The sequence below is a fragment of the Antechinus flavipes genome, chromosome 1 (assembly GCF_016432865.1).
Source record: "Antechinus flavipes isolate AdamAnt ecotype Samford, QLD, Australia chromosome 1, AdamAnt_v2, whole genome shotgun sequence".
Taxonomy (NCBI): Eukaryota; Metazoa; Chordata; class Mammalia; order Dasyuromorphia; family Dasyuridae; genus Antechinus; species Antechinus flavipes.
The window spans coordinates 648,628,735-648,651,588 of NC_067398.1; the positions used below are offsets into that span (position 1 = coordinate 648,628,735).

A 22,854-nucleotide genomic window follows, 5' to 3' on the forward strand; every position below is an offset into this window, starting at 1 on the left:
GTGGTTTCCTCTTGCCTTCAGATCAAATACAAAATACTCTTCTCCTACCTTTCCAGTCTTGTTACACCTTACTTTCCTTTGAAGTACTTTGAATCGGTGGCATTGGCCTCCTGATTGTCCTAGGAACTCCTATCCTTAACTCGGGGCATTTTCTCTGTCTGTACTCCATTTTTTCCCTCTTCCTTCCTCCTCCACTTCAAAGACTGATGATATTCTGGTTTCTTTTGAATCTCAACAAAAATACCTTTTTCAACAGAAAGCTTTCCCTAATTCCCCTTATTTCCAGTGTTTTCCTTCTGTTATTTCTTTTTATTTAACATATAGTTTGTGTGTGTGTGTGTGTGTGTGTGTGTGTGTGTGTGTGTGTGTGTGTGTGTGCTTGCTTGCTTATTGTCTTCACCATTAGATTGTGAACTCCTTGAGGGCAAGGACTTTTTTTGGGGGGGGGAGGCAGCACTGCCTGGCACATAGTAAGTGCTTAATAAATGTTGGTTGATAGATTGATTGATCTAGCATATGTAGTTAATTTACATGTTGTCTTCTCTATTATAAGCTGTTTGTAGAGTCTTTTTTTTTTTTTTTCTCTTTCTATCCTAGTATTTAGAATAGTGCTTGACAGATAAGTTTGTGTATGTGATTCACAGATTTATATATGGAGTCCCTATTTTCTGAGCTTCAGTCTCACATCATGAGTTGCCTATTGATCATTTTACACTGGATATCATGAAGACATTTCTTAATTCAGTAGCTCTAAAACTTTGTTACCTTTGTTATCTTCTCCCTCCCCAAAACTCCCCTCTTCTAGACTTTCCAAATTCTTTCAAAAGTACCACCATCTTTTTAGTCTCCCAAGACAAGGACATTACACTTTCTTTACTCTGCATGTTCAATCATTTGCCAGATCTTGCTATTTTTACCTTCATTTCTTTTATCAAATCTCTTCTCTCCACTCACATAGCTAACAATTTAGCTGTCACCTAGATTATTGCAACAGCCTCCTAATTGATCTGCCAGCCTCAAGTCCATCCTACATATAACTGCTAAAATAATTTAAGTGTAGATCTGACCATTCCAGTCCCCTACTCAGTCATTTAAAATGTCTTATCATTTCCAGGATTAAGCATAATCTGTAAAGTTTAAACTTTACAACCAGGTCCAAATTATCTTTCTAAACTCATTAGAGATTATTTTCACTCCCATGTCAAGTCCAACTGAGCCTTTTTTTTTTTTACATTAAAAAATTTTTTTTTCTTTCTCATGGTATTCCTTTCTACCTTTCTTTGTACTGGTTGACTGGCACTGTAATATAATTTGAATACATTATCTCACCTTTGCCACAGAATCCCTCTTTTTTTTTTTAAGACATAGCTCAAGCAATTTCCACACGAAGCCTTTCCTGACCCTCCCTATATGCTAGTGCCCTCCTTTCTCAACTACTTTACATTTGCTACTTTGTATCTGTTTGTATGTATTTGCTTTATATTTATGCCAAGTATACTTGATAACTTGTAAACTTGAGAATAGGGATTATGATATTCATTTGTATTTCTCAATGCCAAGTACAGTGCCTGGCACATAGTATATAGCACATTTTAATAAATACATTTTTGTAGAGTAATTTAATTAAATAAAAGTTCTATGACTGACGTATTTATTTTCTGTGAAGCTTAGCTTTTTTATCTTGAAGATGGGGAGATGAGGAAAAGCTTATCCACTATATATATAGTTTTAAGGTTCAAATGAGATCATATATATATAGAATCTTTTGAAACTATAAGATATTGTATGGTAGCATTCATCCAATAAATATTTTTTAAGCATTTTCCTTGTATAATGTCAGGAAGATACGATACAGGCTCAAATAGGCAATGCATGTTGTTGTTCCCCATTGTTGAGTGGAATTCTCTGGGAGTGTTCCTGCAGAATTGTTGCACAGTATTAACTATTGCAAAAATTCATTGGAAAAATTTAGTGTTCTAGGGGGCAGCTAGGTGGCACAGTGGTTAGAACACCAGCCCTGAAGTCAAAAGGACCTGAGTTCAAATCTGGTGTCATGCACTTAATACTTCCTAGCTTTGTGACCCTGGGCAAATCACTTAATCTCAATTACCTCAGCAAAAAAAAGAAAGGAAGGAAGGAAGAAATATATATAGTGTTTCTCTACATGTGTTTTCTTGCTTTCCCTAGCCAGCATTGACTCTATAAACTCAGGATACAAATGTCAACAAATTTATGAGAAATCAAGCCATTCTGTATTTGATAAATGGTCAAAGGATATGAACAGATAATTTTCAGATGAAGAAATTGAAACTATTTCTAGTCATATGAAAAGATGCTCCAAGTCATTATTAATCAGAGAAATGCAAATTAAGACAACTCTAAAATAATACTACGCACCTTTCAAATTGGCTAGGATGACAGGAAAAGATAATGCCGAATGTTGGAGAGACATGGGAAAACTGGGACACTGATACATTTTTGGTGGAACTGTGAACAGATCCAACCATTCTGGAGAGCAATTTGGTACTGTGCTCAAAAAGTTATCAAACTGCATACCCTTTGACCCAGCAGTGTTTCTTTTGGACTTATATCCCAAAGAGATCTTAAAGGAGAGAAAAGGACCCATATGTGCAAAAATGTTTGTGGCAGCCCTGTTTGTTGTGATTAGAAACTGGAAACTGAGTGGATGCCCATCAGTTGGAGAATGGCTGAATAAAATGTGGTACATGAATATTATGGAATATTATTGTTCGATAAGAAATGACCAACAGGATGATTTCAGAGATTATTTCCTTCACAGTCTAGTTTCCTTGCTTGGAGCTTTCTTGAGAGCCTTTCAGACTTATCTTGGTTTCAGTGGAGGGAGCAGGAGGACAGGCCAGCCACCAAGAGGCTGATAAAGATGGAATGAATTTCTCTGGGTCCGAGGGCTTGTGCTTCAGCCTCCAGCCACCACAAAGGTGGACGATGGAATGAATCTTTCTCTCAGTCCCACCCTGGCTGAGTTTGTCCCAACTTATATGCTCTATTCTAATTACATTATCATAGATGTGAATCTTGTAGAACTATACTAAATACATGTACTGAACTAGAGAACTATTCCCCTTGCTGAACTAGTAACCATTGTCTTATCAATTCCACTTAGCACCTTGTAAGAATCCTCCTTTCAAGTACAAGAGTTCTGGCCTGTAACAATGCTAAGTGAAATGGGCAGAATCAGGAGATCATTGTACACAGCAACAAGACTATATGATGGACATGGCTCTCTTCAACACTGAGATGATTCAAACCAGTTCCAATTGTTCAGTGTTGAAGAGAGCCATCTACACCCAGGCAGAGGACTGTGGGAACTGAGTAGACCATAGCATAGCATTTTTACTTTTTTTGTTGTTGTTTGCTTTTATTTTGGTTTCTTTCTCAGGTTTTTTTGTTTTTTTCCTTCTTGATCCAATTTTTCTTGTGCACCAAGATAACTGTATAAATATGTATACATATACTGGATTTAACATATATTTTAATATATTTAACATGTATTAGACTACCTGCCATCTAGGGGAGGGGATGGGGAGAAGGAGGGGAAACTTTGGAACAGAAGGTTTTGTAAGGGTCAGTGTTGAAAAATTACCCATGCATATGTTTTATAAATAAAAAGCTTTAATGAAACAAACAAACAAACAAAAACATATCAAGTCAAGCAAACAAGCATTTTTTGGTAATGCCCATAGGCCAGGCACAATGCTTAGCCTGAGAATAAAAAGAAAAAAAAAATCCTTGCCTTCAAGATCACTGTCTGGTAATTGCGTGCTATGATTGCTTTTATTAAGGAATTTGATTATATGCCAATTCTTTTATTTAATATTTTATTTTTCCAAGTATATTCAAACATAGTTTTCAATATTCACCTTTGCAAAACCTTGTGTTCCAAATATTTTTCCCTTCCTTACCCCTTTTTCTACCTCCCCAAGACAGCTAGAAAATCTGATACAGGTTAAACATATATTGTATGCCATTTCTTATAATAGACTTTGAATTCCACCATAAATGTTTCCAGACTCTAATTAAATTTATTTTGGCATTTGAAAAACCCTCAGTAATATTTTCTTGCTCTCTAATGATATTAAATTTATTTTTTTATTTTATTTTTCCTCAATTACATATTAAAGTAATATTTTAATGTTTTTTTTAAAAAAGAGTTTAGAATTTCAGATTTTATTTTTTCATTACCTCCCCCATCCCTGAGATGATAAGCAATCAGACATAGGTTATTCATGTGCAGTCATGGGAATCATTTTCATATTTTTTGTACGAAGACTTAAATTTTTAAAGAAAGGGCAAAAGTGAAAAAATAATATGCTTTAATCTATATTCAGACAATATCAGTTTTTTCTCAGGAGACTAATAGCATGCTCCCTCATGAGTTTTTTGGGATTTTCTGGATTATTATATGACTGAGAATAGCTAAGTCATTCACAGTTCATGCAATATTGCTATTATTGTGTACAATGTTCTCCTGGTTCTGTTCACCTCTTTTCATCAGTTCATGTAAGTCTTTCCAAGTTTTTCTGAAATCATCCTACTTGTTAATTTTTTATAGTATGATATTAAATTTAAAAAGAGTAAGTATATAAAATTCTGTGTTAATTCAAAAAATCAATTGACTAAATATGGTTTGGGAACTCATGGCTAGGAATTTAGATGAATGAAAAAGTGTTTTATTAAATACTTTCTATGTGCTAAGCACTGTGCTAAGTGCATTTTAAAGTAAAGGTAGTTCCTGGCCTCAAGTAGCTTATATTTTATATTTTTGAAAGTTAACAAGCACTAATTTTCTCCTTCCCACCTCTCCCCTAATCTCATTGAAAAAAGAGGATTAACAAAGTTCTTGTAATAAGTATGCCTAATAAAACAATACAAATTCCCATGTTGGTCATGTTCAAAAATGTATGTCTCATTCTGTAGTTTGTGTCTATCATCTCTCATCAAGAGATAGGTAATATGCCTCTTCATTGGTCCTGCCGAGAATTATGGTTGGTCATTGCATTAATTATAGTTCTTAAGTTAGAATTCTTTGTCTTTACACTGTTCTTGTATAAATTGGGCCCTTGGTTCTGCTTACTTCCCCTCTTCATGGTCACATAAGTCTTCCTGAGTTTCTCTGAAATCCCTTTAATCATTTCTTATAACACAATAGTATTCTCTTATATACGTGGAATATTGTTCCCCAGTTGATAAGTACCACAGTAGTTTCCAGGTTTTTGCCATTTCAAAAAGTGCTACTATAAATAGTTTTTGTACATATTAAGTCCTTTTCTTCTTTCTTTGATCTCTTAAAACATAACATTTAGTAAATAATATTACTTCTAATTACTATTAATTATATAATCAAAGATTATGACAGTTTAGTGACTTTGGGGGGGCATACTTCCAAACTATTTTCACTGAATTCACAATTACACTAAAAATGTGTGTGTGTGTGTATGTGTTTTTCCTCAGTCTATCATTTGTCATTTTCCTTTTTTGCCATCTTATGACGGAAGATGGAACCTCAGACTTTATAAACATATATATAAAATATAAGGCATAAAATAATTTGCATTTTGATTAGTAATTTGAAATATTTTATATAGGATTGTTGATAGCTTGAATTTCTACCTCTGAAAGCTGTTTACTATTTCCTTCATCTGTTTATTAACTGAAGAATAGTTTTTTATTCTTACAGATTTGAATCAGTTCCTTATATATCATTAATGTGAGATAGTTGAGAAAATTATCACAAATAATTTTTTCATTTAATAGTTTCCAATTTTAGCACCATAATTTTTATGTAATCAAAATTTTTCACTTTATTTTCTCTGATTTTTTTCTATTCCTTATACAGTCATGAACTCTTTTTCTGTCAATAGATTTGACAAAAAAATTTTTCCTTGCCCTACTAATTTATTATGGGATATTTCATATCTTAAGCCATGTCTTCATGTGGCGCTTACCTTGGTGTGTAGTGAGTGTTTGTCTAAATTTAAATTCTGCTAGGAGCTTACATTCTAATAACAGCAAACTCAGTATGTCAACAGCATGACCTGGATATTAGCCAAAATAGCTGGTAGAGCTAGCTAAAAAAGTGATTATTTTAGAATGTATTAAAAAGGAGGCATTGTGTCTAGAACAAAGAAGGTAGATAGCTCTATTGCCTTGATCAAAACCACAGCTGGGATATTGCTTAAATTTCTAGACACCACATTTTAAGAAGGATAATAAGAAGCTGAAACATAACCAGAGGAGGGGGACCAAAATGTTAAGAAAATTGATAATCATAAAACTCATATAATAATCTATTAAAAAAAACTGGGAAATATTTAGATGGAAAAAGAGAAGACTTAGTGAGGGAATGTGATAGTTTCCTTAAAATTCCCTTCAATTATTCTTTGCTTAACAGGCAGAGGAAAATCAGGAGCAATATCAGCAGTGTAAGAGAAAAAAATCTTCTGACATGGATATACACAAGTGAAATAGACAGCCTGGGGAGATAGAGAGGTACCTTGAATCGGGCTTTGAATAGGACTTCCTATTCTAGGGTAGGTAGAACTATTATTAACTATGTGGCCTTTAAGGTTCTGTCTAACTGAGTTTCTATCAGTCAGAAACCAGTGATTCTTACTTACATCAAGGTGAATGCTGGTCTTTAATCTCATTCCCACTATAAGCCCTACTTGTTTTACTGTATTTTAGAGACCACTCTGGAGTTTATGGGTATTGGTGATTGTAAATGTGGCTTCAGATTCACATAAGCATGAAGCTTTCTGATAGACAAGATCTTGATTCCTGAGGAAGGGGGGAAAGTATCATCTAGCCTTGGAAGGCTTCTCTTTTTTGCATTGAAATAATGAACAATGATTGTATTTGCCTTTCTTTGAAAGAGGAAAACCCAGTCTACATTGTCAGAAGAGAAAACATTTCTTTGAAAATGAATAAATGAGCTAGGAATAATTATCCTCAAAAATTCTCTCACCCTCCTCCCACCCCTCGCCTCCATTTCAGAGGTAGGACGGAAAAGCATCACAATGATATCTTGCATTTTTGGAGGACATCTTAATATGTAGAATATGATTTTTATATTTTAAAGGCCTCAGCTACTAAAATATATGATATTCATTAAGCAAATATTTATTAAGTTAGGTTCTTTGCTAAGATATCTTCTAAGGCAAGCTCCTGCTGCTCCTTTAAGAACTTATAGTCTCTGGGCAGATATCATAGGAAACAGATCATGGCAGTGAATGCAAAGATTCCCAAGAAAATGTGACAAAATAGATGGTGATTGTTCAGTTGCTTTTCAGTCTTGCCTAAATCTTTATGATCCTATTTGGGTTTTTTTTTTGGGCAAAGATACTGGAATGCCATTTCCTTCCTCAGTTCATTTTACAGATGAGGAAACTGAAGCAAACAAGCTTAAGTGACTTGCCCTGGATCATAGAACTAGTAAGTGTCTGAAGCTAGATCTGAATTCAGGAAGGTAAGTTTTCTTCATTCTCATAAAACAGGTAGAGTGTTTTAATGGGGGCAGTTTATGCTGGAAGTTAGGGTAATTTTTTCACAAGACAGCTCTTTAGATGCTTTACCCAAAGTGCACTTTCTCCTGTTTTATATTTCTAACCAATTTGGCTGTGGTTTCTCAGCCCACAACTTAGAATGTGGGAAGAAGTTAAGTTCACTGACAGCAACAGGAAAAGAACATCATGATAGAAAAGAGATAGAATCACTAAAAGAAAAACACAAGAATTTTCAAAATCTAGCAGGGTAGAGCCATTCTTTATAAATATTCATGGTTAAGAATAATAAGCAAGTTTAGAACATCAGTTGAAAATTGGGGAAATTATTTTAGGTAGATTTCCTTGTCAAATTTTTATAGTCTTCATATTTAAAGGTATAGGATAGACTCATCTATCTAGAAAGATAACTTAACATTACCTTTATGACAGTATTGTTAACTGTTACACAAATGGGACCGTGTTGGTCTCTATTAAAATCCCAGAAATTCATAGCTGAAAGGGATCTTAGAGATGGTTTATCCAGCTTAACTTATAACTGAGCAGGAACCTCTCTACATTCTATAGAACAAATGGAAATCCAAGTCAGAAATTATCTTGAAGAGATTATGTAATTTCTGGATAGTTCTAATTGACATTAGAATATGGTATTTTGAATTTGTAGTCGAGAGACTTGGGTTCAAATAACACCACCTTCCATAGTTACTAGACTTTAAAATGGGAGTAAGGACTATTTGTTAGAACTGTTGAGGAGAAAATCCTGTATGGGAAAACTCGTTGCAATGGTGTGTGTGTGTGTGTGTGTGTGTGTGAGAGAGAGAGAGAGAGAAAGAAAGGGGGGGAGGGAGAGAAAAAGGGAGGGAGAACTGGGGATGGAAAAAAGGCATCAAAAAGAGGTAAATTATCTTCATGTAGCTGAACTGCTGTCATGTGACTCAGATTCATTTGCTTAGCTCCAGAAAAAAGAACTAGCAATTCTGGATACAAAATTATGTGGAAGCAGATTTAGGCTTAATATTATTATTGTTATTATTATTAAAAGACAGCCTATTTTAAAAAAGTGCACATCCCAACTCTGACATATATTTGCTCTATGATTCTAGGCATGTCACTTAGTTTCTCGGTGTCCAAGGTAATTCCCTTCAAAAAAATAAAATTTTATGGTTATTTTTTTTATTTATAGCCTAAACTTGTCCTATCGAGTCCATATAAAAAGTCCTATAAAAAAAGGTTGGGTTTTTCTTTTTGTTTTTTTAAGAAAAAAAAAGGAAAACCAATCAACAAAACCAATCAATGAAAAACCTAGGTAATCTTAATTTCTGAGTTTCAGTCTCCTCCTAACTAATGGAAATAATAATTCGACCTATTTCATAGGATGATTATGAGGCTTGAGATAGCACATAAGGACTTTGTAAAGCATTAAAAAATTAGCTATTATTGTTTAATATTGGCTTTTATTAAATGAGTTAATTCTTTCTTGAAAAGGCATTAGAATCCAAAAAAAAAAAAAAAAAAAAGAAGGCATTAGAATCTTAGTATCTTAGAATCCCTTGGAAGAACGAAATTGTAGAACTAATTTCAGAGTCCATTTCATTAGTTTGCTGAATTTCTGTCTGGGATATTAGGAGTTGTACATAATGAGTGCTTGGAATATAGGGTCTCTCCACATTGGGCAGGTGCTTAGCACACAAAACCTCTTTTACACATAAATACTCTGAACACAGAATGTTACATACACGTAGATGTTTCCAGAACAACATTTCCCTTATGTTGAGATGTCCACAGCATGAGATACAGGACCTTCTACCTCAGGGGTAGGGAACATCTGGCCTGCAGGCCATTTAAGACTGGTGAAATCATTTATCAAGGCAACAATGATCTGAAAACTAGATACCACAACCTCCTACTGCTTGAGTTCTATAAACTGATAAATTTTTTGTGGCACTCAAATGATGTTATAACTATCCAGGAGTCTCTTGGCAGAAAAAAGGCTCTCCCCATCTCATCACGCCTGTCTGTCTGGTAGCCACTTGTTAAAGACTGAAGAAAAGGGGGCAGCTAGGTGGTACAGTGAATAGAACACCAGCCCTGAAGTGAGGAGGATCTGAGTTCCAATGTGGTCTCAGGCACTTTATACTTCTTAGTTGTGTGACCCTGGGCAAGTCACTTAATCCTAGTTGTCTCAGAAAAAAAAAGACTGAAGGAAGAATATATATACTACATAGCTCACCCCTAATAATGCTTCTTGCCTTCCTTGGGCCCAGTGCTTTATTGTTCAATGCTTTTGAAAAGCCTTTAATTGCATTTTATAGGGAAGAAGACAGTGCTTGCTCCCAGGATATTAGTTTTATTTGGGGGAGGGATGAAGGAACAATCTGAAAACCCTGAGATGGTACATGAAGTCATGAGGATTCTGACTAGCCTTTTTTTGCTGGGAGGGCTCTGAGGCAATTGGGATTAAGTGACTTGCCCAAAGTCTCACAACTAAGAAGTGTTAAGTGTCTGAGGTCAGATTTGAACTCAGGTCCTCCTGACTTCAGGGCTGGTAATCTATCCACTGTGCTACCCAGCCCCACTGCCTAACCTTTTCTAGTACCTGTAATGGAATTGATCCGATTATTGCTTACTGAACTAAAGGTAGAAATTGGATTGATGATGCACCAGTCTGAGAGTTCCAAAGTCAAGTGGCTCTGCTTCTCCAACACATGGGCCATGGGTGTGGTATTATTGGCCAACATGTGCAGTAAAATCCTGTAAAATTTCTTTTGGAGTTATGAGTCCTTTAAATGCTAAGCCCAGGTCTGGGCAATTAACTTTGATGCAAGGAGGTAGTTTTAGAGTTTTTTGTTTTCAATCACCAACTTCTGGTTTCTAGCTTCTTCCTACTATTAATAGACCTACCTCCCTCTTTCCTAATTATTTGCTTTTAATCTGCCTAGCCTGACTTATTAGGATTATATGTAAAATCTGTGATTCCTGAGGGAGGAAGGTAGGGCCTAGGCAGTTGCCTTAGAAGATGGCATAGTTCAGCTTCATTATTTTGTATGTGAGGAAACTGAAGCTCAGAAGTGAAGTGACCTTGGATCTTAGTTAAAGATGAGCTCATCATAATGATTTTGGGAGTGATGGCAAGATGTAATGCTAGCAAAATCTCTACCTACTAAGCAGTTGCACAGGCAGTGAAATATCTAGAATTTAGTTAGACCTACCAGCTCTGCAGTTAGCCTGTGGGTTTCTTATAGGGTTACTTTTTGTTATCCTTGGCCCCAGAGAAGACACAGCTTAGGGACATTAGGTAGAAGTTGCAAAAATTGGTAGATTTTCTGGGTCCTTTTAAGGAAAAACGTTCTCAAGAATTTTAGTTGCCTTTGGAAATAGAGAACTCACATTCAGTTTCTTTAAGTAGAGGTTGGATAGCTTGTTGAAGATATTATTATATGAGATTTTTCAGATGGAGGGGTTAGACTAGATGATATCCAGTTTCCCTTCTGATTGCATCTGTGATTTGATCAAGGTCATAGTGATAGTGCTGGGGCCAAAATTATAGAATCAAGGTCTGCTTACTCTTAGATCAGTACATGTTCTCCAGCTGGACTTTAAGAACTTAAGATTATTTGTTTCCATATTGGGGGAGAGAAATACTGAGGTATTTAGAGTTCTTTTCATTTTAATTTCTTATATGCTGCTATATTCTGGGTAATACAGGAAGCTATTTCATAGTTGAATTCCTAGTAGAGACAATGGCACAGCGGATAGAGCCCTGAACTTAGAATGATACCTGATTTAAAATCCATGTTAGATTTGATGTGCCACATATGCAAATGAAATCCATATTTACTAATAGTGAGATCTTGAACAACTCATTTAATCTTAATTGACCTCAGTCGATCAATAAACATTTTTTTCTTTTAAATCGGCTATGTGTCAGGTACTGTACTAAGAGTCGGGGATACAAAATGAAGTAAAAGACAGTACTTACCCCTTAAGGGGCTCACAGTCTAATGAGGGATACAATATGCAAAACAAATATTAAAGGTACATACACAATAAATAAAAAATAACTGAGGAAAGGCACTAGAATTAAAAGAGATTGGTAAAGTTTTCTTATAAAATCGGAGATTTTAGTTGGGACTTAAAGGAGATCAGAAAAATAGAGTGTTCCAGGGATAGGTGACAGCCATAGAAAATGTCCAGAGCCAAGAGATAGAATGTCTTATTTTTGGAAGAGCAAGGATCACTGCATCATATGTTGAGGAGTTGGGCATAAAGAAACTGGAAAGATAGAGGGTGCTAGGTTATGAAAGGCTTTGAATATTGAACAGGATTTTGCATTTGATCCAGGAGGTAATAGGGAGCCCCTGGACTTTATTAAAAAAGACATAGTCTTTCCCACTCTTTAGAAAAATCACTTTGCTAGATAAATGGAAATTGGATTGTATTGGGGAGAGATTTTAGGTAGATAGGGACCTACCAGTACCTACCTACCTAGTAGGCTATTGTCATACTGTAAAGCTGAGTTGATGAGAGCCTGCACCACAGTGTTAGCAGTGTCAGAGGAGAGGAGATATATTTGAATATATCTGCCTCAGTTTTTTGCATAAAGGAGATAGGGAACCTAGTTCGAAGAGATTATGATGAGGACAAAATGAGAGGGTAGTTGTAAAGCTCTTTGAAAAATATAAATGCTAACTATCACGAACTATTGCCAGATTGTCATAGTTTCTCTGTTGTAAGGCTGCTATTTCTGAATAGAATAGAAATTCAGCTCAATATGCATAGCAGGCATTCAATGCTGGGGATAAAAAAGACAAAAATGATAGCAGTCCTGCCTTCAAGGAATTTATATTTTGCCTGGAATATAGGATAGTGGCTAGTAGTAGATGATAACAGCTAGATTAGGCACACAAAATAAATACAAAGTGCTTTTAGCATTAATAACTGAAGAAATTTGGAAAGACCTGTTTGAGGACCCTGCTGGGTTCTACATTATGACTTAATATAAGTTTGTCTGGACTCATTATAGACATTTGGTTCCTTGAGGATATTTGGCTCCCAGAAAATGTCTTCAGACATTTTTATACATCTTATGACCTGAGGCACAAGGAAAACAAAAATTTTGGGAATAGTTGTTGTTGAATACTTTCTACCTTCTGCTAGGGAAACTTGGACACAAGGCAAAAGAGACCTAAGATGTTTTAATCTTATTTTCATTCCTATTATAAGCTCCAGAAGAAGGTGAGGAAGTCTCCTTGACAGATTTTCACATTTAAGTAGCTTCACTTTTAAGTTGCATTGGTCTGGTATATTTGCCAAAAGGCATGGCATCTTTTCTTGGATCCTTTCCAAATGTGACCTTGAGCGCTTCTTGCTACTACTTCTGTGAATAGTTTGTGTTTGCTTTGATTGGAGCATTCTCTCTTCTAATGAAGATCTCCAGATTCCTGAATAGGTCTTACATGATGGGGACCTCCATAGAATTGGGAGAAACGAGGCTTCCTCATGTATTTTTCCCTAAGCCTCTTCCAGATTTTGTTGTATCATATCTGAATGAGAAAGGAAGAAATTATAAAGTGTTTAGTTAAATGGGGACTAATAGAAATCACAGAATGAACAGGTTGGGGTGCCCAGATCTAGGGCATGGTGCTTAAACTGCCTAAGAGACAGATTCCACTGAATTTATCTTGTATAACCGGAGTGGTGTTCGAACATATTTTCAGTGCTATGGAACCGGTGCAGCCAGGACACTGGATTAACCAAGGGAAGATAATTTAAAATTTAGTTCAGGAAAGGCAAACCCACATGGACATGTTTGGTTACAGCAGAGGTAAATTACCCTAGATTCCAGGTGTGTAGATTTGTGCAAGAGGATAGTAATTTGACATCTTGGAAGGAGCTAATAGTATTGAGCTGTTATTCTGTATAAGCTATTTTCATCATTATCTGCAAACTGATCAAATATGTCATGGTTGCTAGACATTAACATTAGTTTGTATATTTTTCTTTACCTGTTTTTGTGTATTGTTGGCACATTGGAGAGAGTTTTTGTGGTTAATGCCATCTAAGTGCAGGAGTTGTCTTGCACTTTGCTATATTATGTCATGGAAAGCTAGAGAAGAGTGTTTTTATTCTGTCCTGTACACCTTAGGAACAAAATTTTAAGCAAATGCATAATTTAGTTTTTGAATAAACAAGAACTCTGTTGATTTAATCATTGCTCTCAATAAAGGCAATTATAATTATTTTTTAAAAATATTTTAGTTATAATGGAAATGACTACAGAGCATAAGTTACAAATTTTCGTCTCCCCTTTTGAGGTCCATTTGCTCTAAAAGTCACCCTCTCCAGATCCCTTAGTGAGCCTACAAGTCATTTTCCTATCTTTTCCAAATGAGATATCATTTATAAAGTGCTTGGCATAGTGCCTGGAAACATAGTAAGCATTTAATAAATTCTTGTTTTCTTCTCCTTTCCCCCTCTTTATTAGAGTTTTGTACTTAGCATTTTCCCCCTAGACCTCAAACCTTGCTTTTATGTTTGGTGACTTTAATTTCCATGTTGTCTTCCCCTCAAATATTATTACTTCCCAGTTTATACTTCCTCAGCTTTTGGTGATCTACACCTTCACTTTATCCTAAACATCCCTACAGATGGCTATATCCTTGATCTTATCACTCATAAACATCCAACTTTCACATCCAGATCTCTGAAATCCCTTTTATCTGACTTAGTTCTTCAAATTCTCTGTGCCCATTCTCTGGCAACTTCCTGTCACTCTACCCCTCCTTGCCTTCCCAGGCTACCACCCTTGCTCGGTCTCATTTCCCTTTAAAAACTTGACCCTCTATTTAACCAGTTAAACTTTATACTGTGCCTGATCCTTGAATCTTTTACTCCATTGACCTTTCATGGTTATCCCATTCCTTTACAGTGTTTAACCTTAGATTACTATCAACTTTTTGCCTGTTCTGCTTATTCCTACTTATGTACTTCTGAGAGAAATCATACAATTGTAATGACTGGATCTGCTACAAATTTGTTATTTAGTTTTAACAGGATCTGTATAGTTACACCCTAATAAATGTATCTCTGGGCTGTTCCAAACTTTCTCTTAACCCTCCATTCTTTCCTTGCCTATCATCCCAAGCAAAGGATCTCACCTTATACTTTACAAGAAAAAAATCAAGGCCTTCTGCCAAGAGCTTCTTTTCTAATGCAGTTCCATACTTGAAATAATCGCAGCAACATCTCCACTGTTTTCCTTTGTGCCAAACTCAGAAGATAAGGTGTCCCAATTCCTTGGCAGTGTCCTATTTCTGCCATTTTGTTGCTTTCCCCATAGGAGTTTGCTTCTTTCTCCCTAATTTTCACTCTCTTTTATACTGTATTACTTGCTACCTATAGATATTTTCAGATCCTCTTCCTCTTTAAAACAATTCTCATTTGACCTTACTGTCTCTTTAAGTATTTATTCTCTGTGTAAGGCCCACAAAATCATTTGCTAAGGCAACCAAAAGCAAGGATGAGCTGAAAGCTAGGTACAACAACCTCCCACTAAAAGTTGATAATTTTTTATGGCCCAAAATGATGTTATAAATATCCAAATGGCCTTTGGCTGGGGGGGGGGGGGTTTCCCCCATCCTTGTTCTAGAAAAAGCTGTCAATATTCAATTGCCTCCAATTTTTTACCTACTTGTAATTTGACTTATGCTCCTCCCCTCCCCACTTAATCACTGTCTTCAATGTTACTATTTAACTCTTTATTGTTAAATCCAGTTTCTCAGATTTCATACATTTTGACTTCTTGACTTCTCTGCAGCTTTTGGCAATGTTGATCATGTCTTCTTTCTGGAAACTCTCTTTCTCTCTTTCCGGGTTTTTTGACACTGCTCTGTTGTTCTCACCTAGACAGCTAAGGACTAGAGTCAGAAAAGACCCAAGTTTCAGTCTGGCAATGGACTCTAGCAATGTCCATTCTTATGGATTCAGCTATCATCTCTATACTGATGACTCCCAAATCTCAGCCCATAACTTTATCCTGAACTTCAGTACTATATCTCCATTGATTTCCTGGATAATTATCTTGCTTAATAAATGTTTATTGACTGACCTCTACTTATATTATCCCATAGACATCTCAAATTCAAAATGTCTAAAACAATTTCTTACTTTCCCTCAAACTTCGCTGTTTCTGTTGAGAATACCACATTTTTCCATTTCCCTAGGTTCAGAATTTGGAGTCATCATCAGCTCTTCTTTCCAACACCCTTCTGTACTACATTCAGTTACTTGTCCAATAAAAAAAAGCTTGTTCAGCATAAGGACTATTTTGGCATTGCCTTATACATGGGGATTGGGGTAGGGCTTGGAAAAGCTGACTTGTGATGTAATCTTGGGAGGGAGTTGCTAGTGAGAGACTCCCATCTGCCAATATATATCCGAAGCTGTCTTAAGCTCTCATTGAGAGTATAAGTGACTGCCTAACCCAGGGGATCATGAAGCCCAAGCACATCCCACAAATCTTTTTGAGCACATAGGTGGTTTCACTTTCGTTTTGTTGTTGCTGTGTTGTTGTTGTTTAATCCACGCTGCCCAGGGCAGTACCTGAATAGGTAGTAGCTAAATTGAAAGTGAGATTGCCAGGTGTGGAATAAGAATGTAGATGAGTTCTAAGTTCTTTTCCAGCTAAGATTCCAGGATCTTGTTGGCCTGTGGCCAGAGCCCCAGAAAGCAACAGATCCAAGAATGGGCCAGCTTTGGACAGAACTGGGAGGTAATGGGAGCTTTAAAAAAATTTTTTTTTATTTTAAGCAAAGGGGCCAGAAGAAATTACATCTTCATCAAACTCCTTTACAGATAAAAGATAAGCTAGTCTGAGTAAATGCACTTACTATTAGGAATATTGGAAGTGTTATTCAGACTTCAGAAGGCACAAACTGTTCAAATCCACAAATTCACTGTCCCTTTAAATACTTTGGATATGAACCTCAAATATACAAGGAAATCAGGACTAGTAATTTAATATCCATCCTTTATGAAAAGCAAGGTTCTCTAGGACATCTATAATACAGACATTCATTGTCTTCTATATGCAAAGCTCTGTGCTAGGTTCTATAGATCTAAATACAACTCCTGCCCCCAAGGAGCTTACTTTATGTAAGGCTGTTGCAACAATGTAAGTAAATGTAGGTTTTGTAAATACACTGTGTCTAGGTACAGGGGAGAGGGAAATTAACAAATGGAAGAATCAGGAAAGATTTAAAAAAAAAAAAGTACTTTAAAGGTTCCAGAGTTAAGAAGGGAGAATATCTCATGTGACAAATGAAATGTTAGTTATAGGGAATAAGGCTGCTTTGTTTGGAACTTATTATGAATACAAAATATTAATATAATAATCAGCCTAGAAAGATAGACTGGAACCCAGATAATGAAGAACTTTAAATTTCAAACAGAAAAGTTTATATTTTATTCTAAAAGCACTTGAGAGCCACTGCATCTTCTTGAGCAGAAGAGTGATTTGGTAACAAACTATGTTTAGGTATATCACTTTGGCAGGTATGAAGAATGATTGCATATATGCATGAGTTTTGCCATTCCCTGTGTGCTTTGCAATTTCATTTGTTTTCATACCCTTCTACATCAAAACTAGCAGTCAGTAATTTTTGTTGTGTGGTTAATTTTAGTGGCAAATATGTTTAGGAAAAAAAATGCTGCTATCTCACTGGAAGGTCTAATGAGTCTCCCTGGAATTCAGAAGCATTTTGGAGATATTTTGCGAAAGTATTATCAAATCAGTTCAAGTTAATAAGATTTTCAAGTTAAGCAAAATCTTAGAATGGGAGTTCTTTATCTATATAATAATGTTTTTCCAACCTCCTTGTCCAATAGGGTTTCCTATTCTATCCTTCTTACAGCTAGTTGTGCATAAGGGAATAACACTATTGCCCTCAAATTTAGAGGGTGAAGATTTAAACCAGAGAATATATCATCTGTTTTGACTTGTAGCAACTTTTAGGTACCTCTCAGCCCTTTTTGACTTTAACTCAGTGATATCTGAACCTTGTGGGGAGGGGTGCCATCACCTCTGCATTTCTTCATTTTTCACTGACACATGAATTTCCTAATATTGTGAACAAGCAAAGGCTCTTTTAAGAAATAAGGATGGGGAGGGATTGAATTGGTATATTTACAGATTGGTAAATCAAAATGGGCACAGAAAATGCTCCAGAGTCCAGGTGAAGTTTTATGCAGTAGAGGTGAAAACCTTCATAGTTAATATGGTCTGGCAAAGTGCCAAGAACAAAAAGAAACATGAAAGTATCCAATAGCCTGCTTACCTGGGCCAGTCTCAGGTATCTTTCCTTTCTCCCAACAGATGCCTCTCTCATTTTCAGAGATGTGTAGTTCTGTTTATTAGGATTCTATGACTTTTGTTGGGGAGTTCTACTGACTACCTTTGTCTCCTTGATACTTTTCTGTGGAGATCTGCTCTGGATCTGGGAGGGGATTTTTTTTTGGGGGGGAGGGGTTGTTCACAAAGCAGGATTGGTTTTTTTTTTTTTTTTTTAATCTGTTTTGAGGAAGAGGCATATGAGTGAACCTACCACACTTAAAAGAAGCGTTATACTAAATAAACTAAAAACAAAATAAAATCTCTGTAGTCATTTGGGCTTTAAAAGTCAGATTTATTTGAATTGTAGCTGCCCCTGATCTGGATCTTACTATTTCCCACCTGTTGGATGTCACTGAATCATTTCAGGTTTCCTCAGCTGCCTAACAAATTTTCTGGCTTGTATAAAATTGCTCAGGAGAAAAGTCAGTTTTTCCTGCTAAGGAAACTGGAGCCTTTGGATTAGTATGGATTCCAATGAGACAATCCTGTCTATTCTTGCAGAGTGGAAGGGATGTTGGAGATCCTTTCATATGACATCTCTCATTGGGAAGACAAAAGGGAGGAACAGAAATGTAAACTGTTGGAGAAAGAAATTAAATTCTTTTATTTGAATTGCACCTAGGAATGCAGACTTGATTGCCAACTTGGTTGCCGTTATTTTAGTCCTTATTGTTGAGCTCATTATGTATATTCAGGTGAGGTCCAGTGAAATACTTTTCATGTGTTATGAGTTGTCTTTTTATAAAATATCACAAAAGACCCAATTCAAATCCTGTACAATACCTATAGAAATATTTGGCTTAGGAATAGATTACCATATACTCACAACTTGACAACATATTTTTATTCTAGTTGCTATTTTGGAATTGCTTTCTTAGAAGTCATCAGTGACATGACCAAATATAAGACTCTTTTTTTAGATTCCTTTACACTGAAGCATTTGACACTGCTGACCACTGATTCTTTCTGAAACCAGCTTCTTTACTTTGTCTTCAGGGACATTATAGGTTCTTGTTTAATAATAGTAACTCACATTTATTTAGTAATTCTTAAGTTTCCAAAAATTTTCCTCACAGCAACCCTATGGGTTGAATGATATGGGCATTATTATTCCCATTTTATAGATAAGAAAATGGAGGAACTGAGAAACTAAGTAACTTGGCTGTGGTCTAACAGCTAGTGAGTATTATATGAGCATAAATTGAAGAAACTGAAGATTCTTACATTGGAGAATAGACTCAGGTGATATAATTGTCTTTAAGTATTATAAAGGGAAAACGGTCATATTTTTATTGTGTGACTCCAGAGGATCAATGGATAGAAATTAAAATGGAACAGATTTTGTCTTTTGGCTTAAAGTAAAAACTTTAGACCTTTCCTGAAATAGAAGAAGCAGTCAGGGTATGGTAGGTTTTTCCTCATCCTAATGCTCTTCAATCAAAGACTGGATCAGCATTGTTGGTTATGTTGTAAAAGGGGATAATTTTTCAGTGACAGGTTAGACTATTTTTCCTCCTAAATCTCTTTGCTTCTCATATTCTGTCATTTTGATCCTAGATGATTTTGTTGGCCTTGTTGAGGGGATCTTCTTTGACTATGGTATGGTTAGAACCTCCCTTTTGGGGTACCAAATGGCATAAGGAAGGGATCATTGTGGGGAGATGGTCTATTTTGTGTAAAGCCTTAGGCAATACATATTCCTTGGCAGAACTGGACTACTGGGGGAATAGCACTTTGGGTGAAGAGCTTTATTTCAATCTCCGTTCTATTTCCTAGGCAGTCAACATAATTTTGGATGGAATTTATAAAGAATCAAGTATTAATTGCTATATGTCAGGAACTGTGCTAGGTGCCTGACATAGAGCACTTAAAATACGAATTGATACAAATAGAAAGACTGAAACAGTCTCTATCAAGGAGCTTACAGTCTAACAGGGAATCAAATTTAGAAGTTCCTAATAGCTAAAGAAATCCCTTTGTTTTGGAGAAAATGTAAATGAGTAAAGAAGTTAAAACATAAAGCAACCTGCCCATTCATATGATGGCCGCTTACTTTATTGCTGGCAGGTAGCTTGAGAGGAAGTAAACATCCTCTGGAGTCACTTTACTGAGTGAAGACAGTCATTTTGTAGCTGTCTTTTGAAACTGCCCTCCACGGTAGTGTCCCGTGAGGCCGCACCAGCCTGAATCAGGCCGTGATGCTGGTTCTGTGCTGTGCTGGTTCCTGCGTGCACACCGGGGCTTCGCGGGAGGAGTTGGAGGAAGCGCGTGCGCGCATGCATTTGTGACTGGGTACCCACCAGGTCTATGAAGCTCCATTTCCCTTTCCTTCTTCACAGTGTACTAATGGTCACTTGATGTGCGCTGGCTGTTTTATCCACCTACTAGCAGATGCCCGGCTGAAGGAGGAACAGGCCACATGCCCCAATTGTCGTTGTGAGATCAGTAAGAGCCTCTGCTGCCGAAACCTGGCTGTGGAAAAAGCAGTGAGTGAGCTGCCGTCAGAGTGCGGCTTCTGCATGCGCCAGTTCCCCCGCTCCCTCCTGGAGAGGCATCAGAAAGAGGAGTGCCAGGACAGGTAAAGCGCCCCCAGTGGCTGCTCTCTGCCCCTCCCTTCCTACCTTCTTCCCCCCTCGCAGGAGGTCACAGCCCTTTGGGAGATGGGCTCTCTCAGTTCCCTGGCTTTGCCACTTATTAGCTTGGGCAAGTCATTCTACTTCGGATCCTTAGAAGTCTCTTCACCTATAACATGGAGATGAATTTACATGGTCCGCTTCCCAGAGCTGCTGTGAGGAAAGACTTTGTAACTGTAAGGTGATAGAAGTATATTGGTTGTTCCTCTATAATGGTGCAGTCTGGTGATGTTGACTGGGCACCCCATGAAAACCAGAATGCAGGCTACTTTTCCCTGTCTCTCCTGGAAAGAGCCCCACAAGGCAGGCTTCTCACCCTTGGGCTTGAGCCCTATTGCCTGTATTCCTAGGGATGCTCTGCTCAGTGTTGCTAGGTAATTTCTTGGTTATTATTTAATATGGGGGATATTATTCAGATAAATGTGGCTCTGAAGGTGTGGTAGGTGGTCTTTAGAGCAGGAGTGAGAGGACTAGAGTCTTGGCCCCTGGCAGGAAAGAAAGAGGCTGTTAACTTGCCCTCTCGGCTGGGAGAGTTGGTAGTGAGTTTGAGATTTTGAAAAATTGCCGTTTCTGCCTGGAGTTAGAGAGACTCTTTCACACAGGATCCCTCATTAACATTGTCTTCCCTGAAGTACTAGACCAGTCCTGATTTTACCAAGCAAAGCATTCCGAAAAGGTTCTTATCTGCCCAAAGTTCTTCTTCATGATTAATATAATACTTTGGGGAACATGAACCCTGCTCTTTCTACATTCATTCTTGTACTCATGAAGGTACTTTTTTCTGAGTGGGTGCTAGTTGGAGAATGGCACCAAATTCTTGTCTTGTTAGGGAAAAAAAAATGGAACTCATGTATCCTGGAATAAGTACCATTGGTTTAGTGCCTGAAGGTTGGCTTAAGTTCTTATAGTGTTCCTTGAGATACGGTATGAGAGACTGGATAGGAAGAAAAACTTAAGAAGATCACATACTTCTTGTCCATTATTAGCCAAGCCAGTCTCAGAGTCTGGAGGAAGAAGAGGAGGCCATGGCACTTCTCCTAGGTTTCATGACACAGATCTTACTTGATTCCTATTGACATTCATCTTTCTTGAATTCTGGCTACCTTGAGATATTTGACCTCAGTTCTCCTCCTTGGTTACTAGAGTACTTTGGGGAGTCTTTTTGGTGTTTTTTTTTTTTTTTTCTTCCAAGTGAGGGGGAAATTTGAAATCTCCTGAGAGAGTTATATGGATGAACAGAACCAGTATCATCAGTTTTGGTCTCTCAACATATATATATCAGCTCTGCTGAAAATTAGCCTGGCTTCTCTGAAGCCATTGTGCCATGGTTAGCATTAGGTAAAAAGAGAAAGATAGGAAGAGCTTGGTTATTTCCAAATTGGTGAAAAATGTGAATGATTTAAATTCCTTGCTCTTTCCATAGCCTTCTGGCTTAATGGTCCCAGAATGACATATTTGAAAGGAGCAAGATGATACTTCTGAGGAAATAGAGCCAGCGTCCTTGGATCCCTGCTCTGGGGATGAAATAAACGTGAGACCTGTAACCAGGCCTCTGATTCTTTAATCAAGGTTTAAGGTCCAGAAACAGAACACATTGTGGCATCTTGGGCTTCACAGAAGAATTTAGAAACTCCAGAAGAAGCTTGATGACTCACTGAAATTCTGAAGGTGACTGGCAAGAAATCCTAAATCCAGCCTTCAAAGTGAAGGTTGCAAAAATGATCCAATTCAGAAACTGTGGAATAGTCTGATAATAATACTTGTCCCAGCCCTTTCTTGTGTCATAGATAAATAGGTTTTGGTTCATCTCCCTATTTCCTTCATCCTATTGTTTGACCTCTACTAAACAAAGTTTTCAGTTAGTGAATTATCTTCTGGGTGTCCTTTTTTACTCTTGATACATCTTGCCCAGGTCTCCAGTCTTGTCTTTCCATTGGAGGAAGAAGATTCTCAACAGGGAAATAACCCAAAGGTTCCATTTGTGAACCAAACCAAGGCGTTTCATGGGCTGGGAAAAGAGAGTTTCAGGGTAGCTGGCAGTCCTGGAATTGGCAAGAAATCTCAGCTTTTGATTAGATAGAACTCTGATTCTCAGGTGGCTATTGCTGATCCCCTGCTTCGAAGAAGTCAGTCTATATATAATCAGGTTGTGACTGACTATACACTGGACAGCAGGGATAGATAGCTAACTATCTTGTCACAAATTCTGTTATTGCTTTTTCCAGATCAGACGTCAAGGAAGCGCTTTTGTGTACTTTGGCTTAAGTGCAAATCACCAAAAAAAAGGCTT

At 36.9% G+C, this 22,854-nt stretch overlaps 1 protein-coding gene across 5 annotated transcripts in view; it reads left to right on the forward strand.

The window, feature by feature from the left end:
- The window catches only part of ZFTRAF1 (zinc finger TRAF-type containing 1), a 43,306-nt gene that overhangs the window by 15,241 nt on the left and 5,211 nt on the right, over window positions 1-22,854 (forward strand). For all 5 annotated transcript variants that reach the window (XM_051971268.1, XM_051971267.1, XM_051971269.1 and 2 more), the window contains exon 2: window positions 20,271-20,509. In XM_051971268.1, the coding sequence (XP_051827228.1) occupies window positions 20,271-20,509 (239 nt within the window). The remainder of the gene's footprint in view (window positions 1-20,270; window positions 20,510-22,854) is intronic.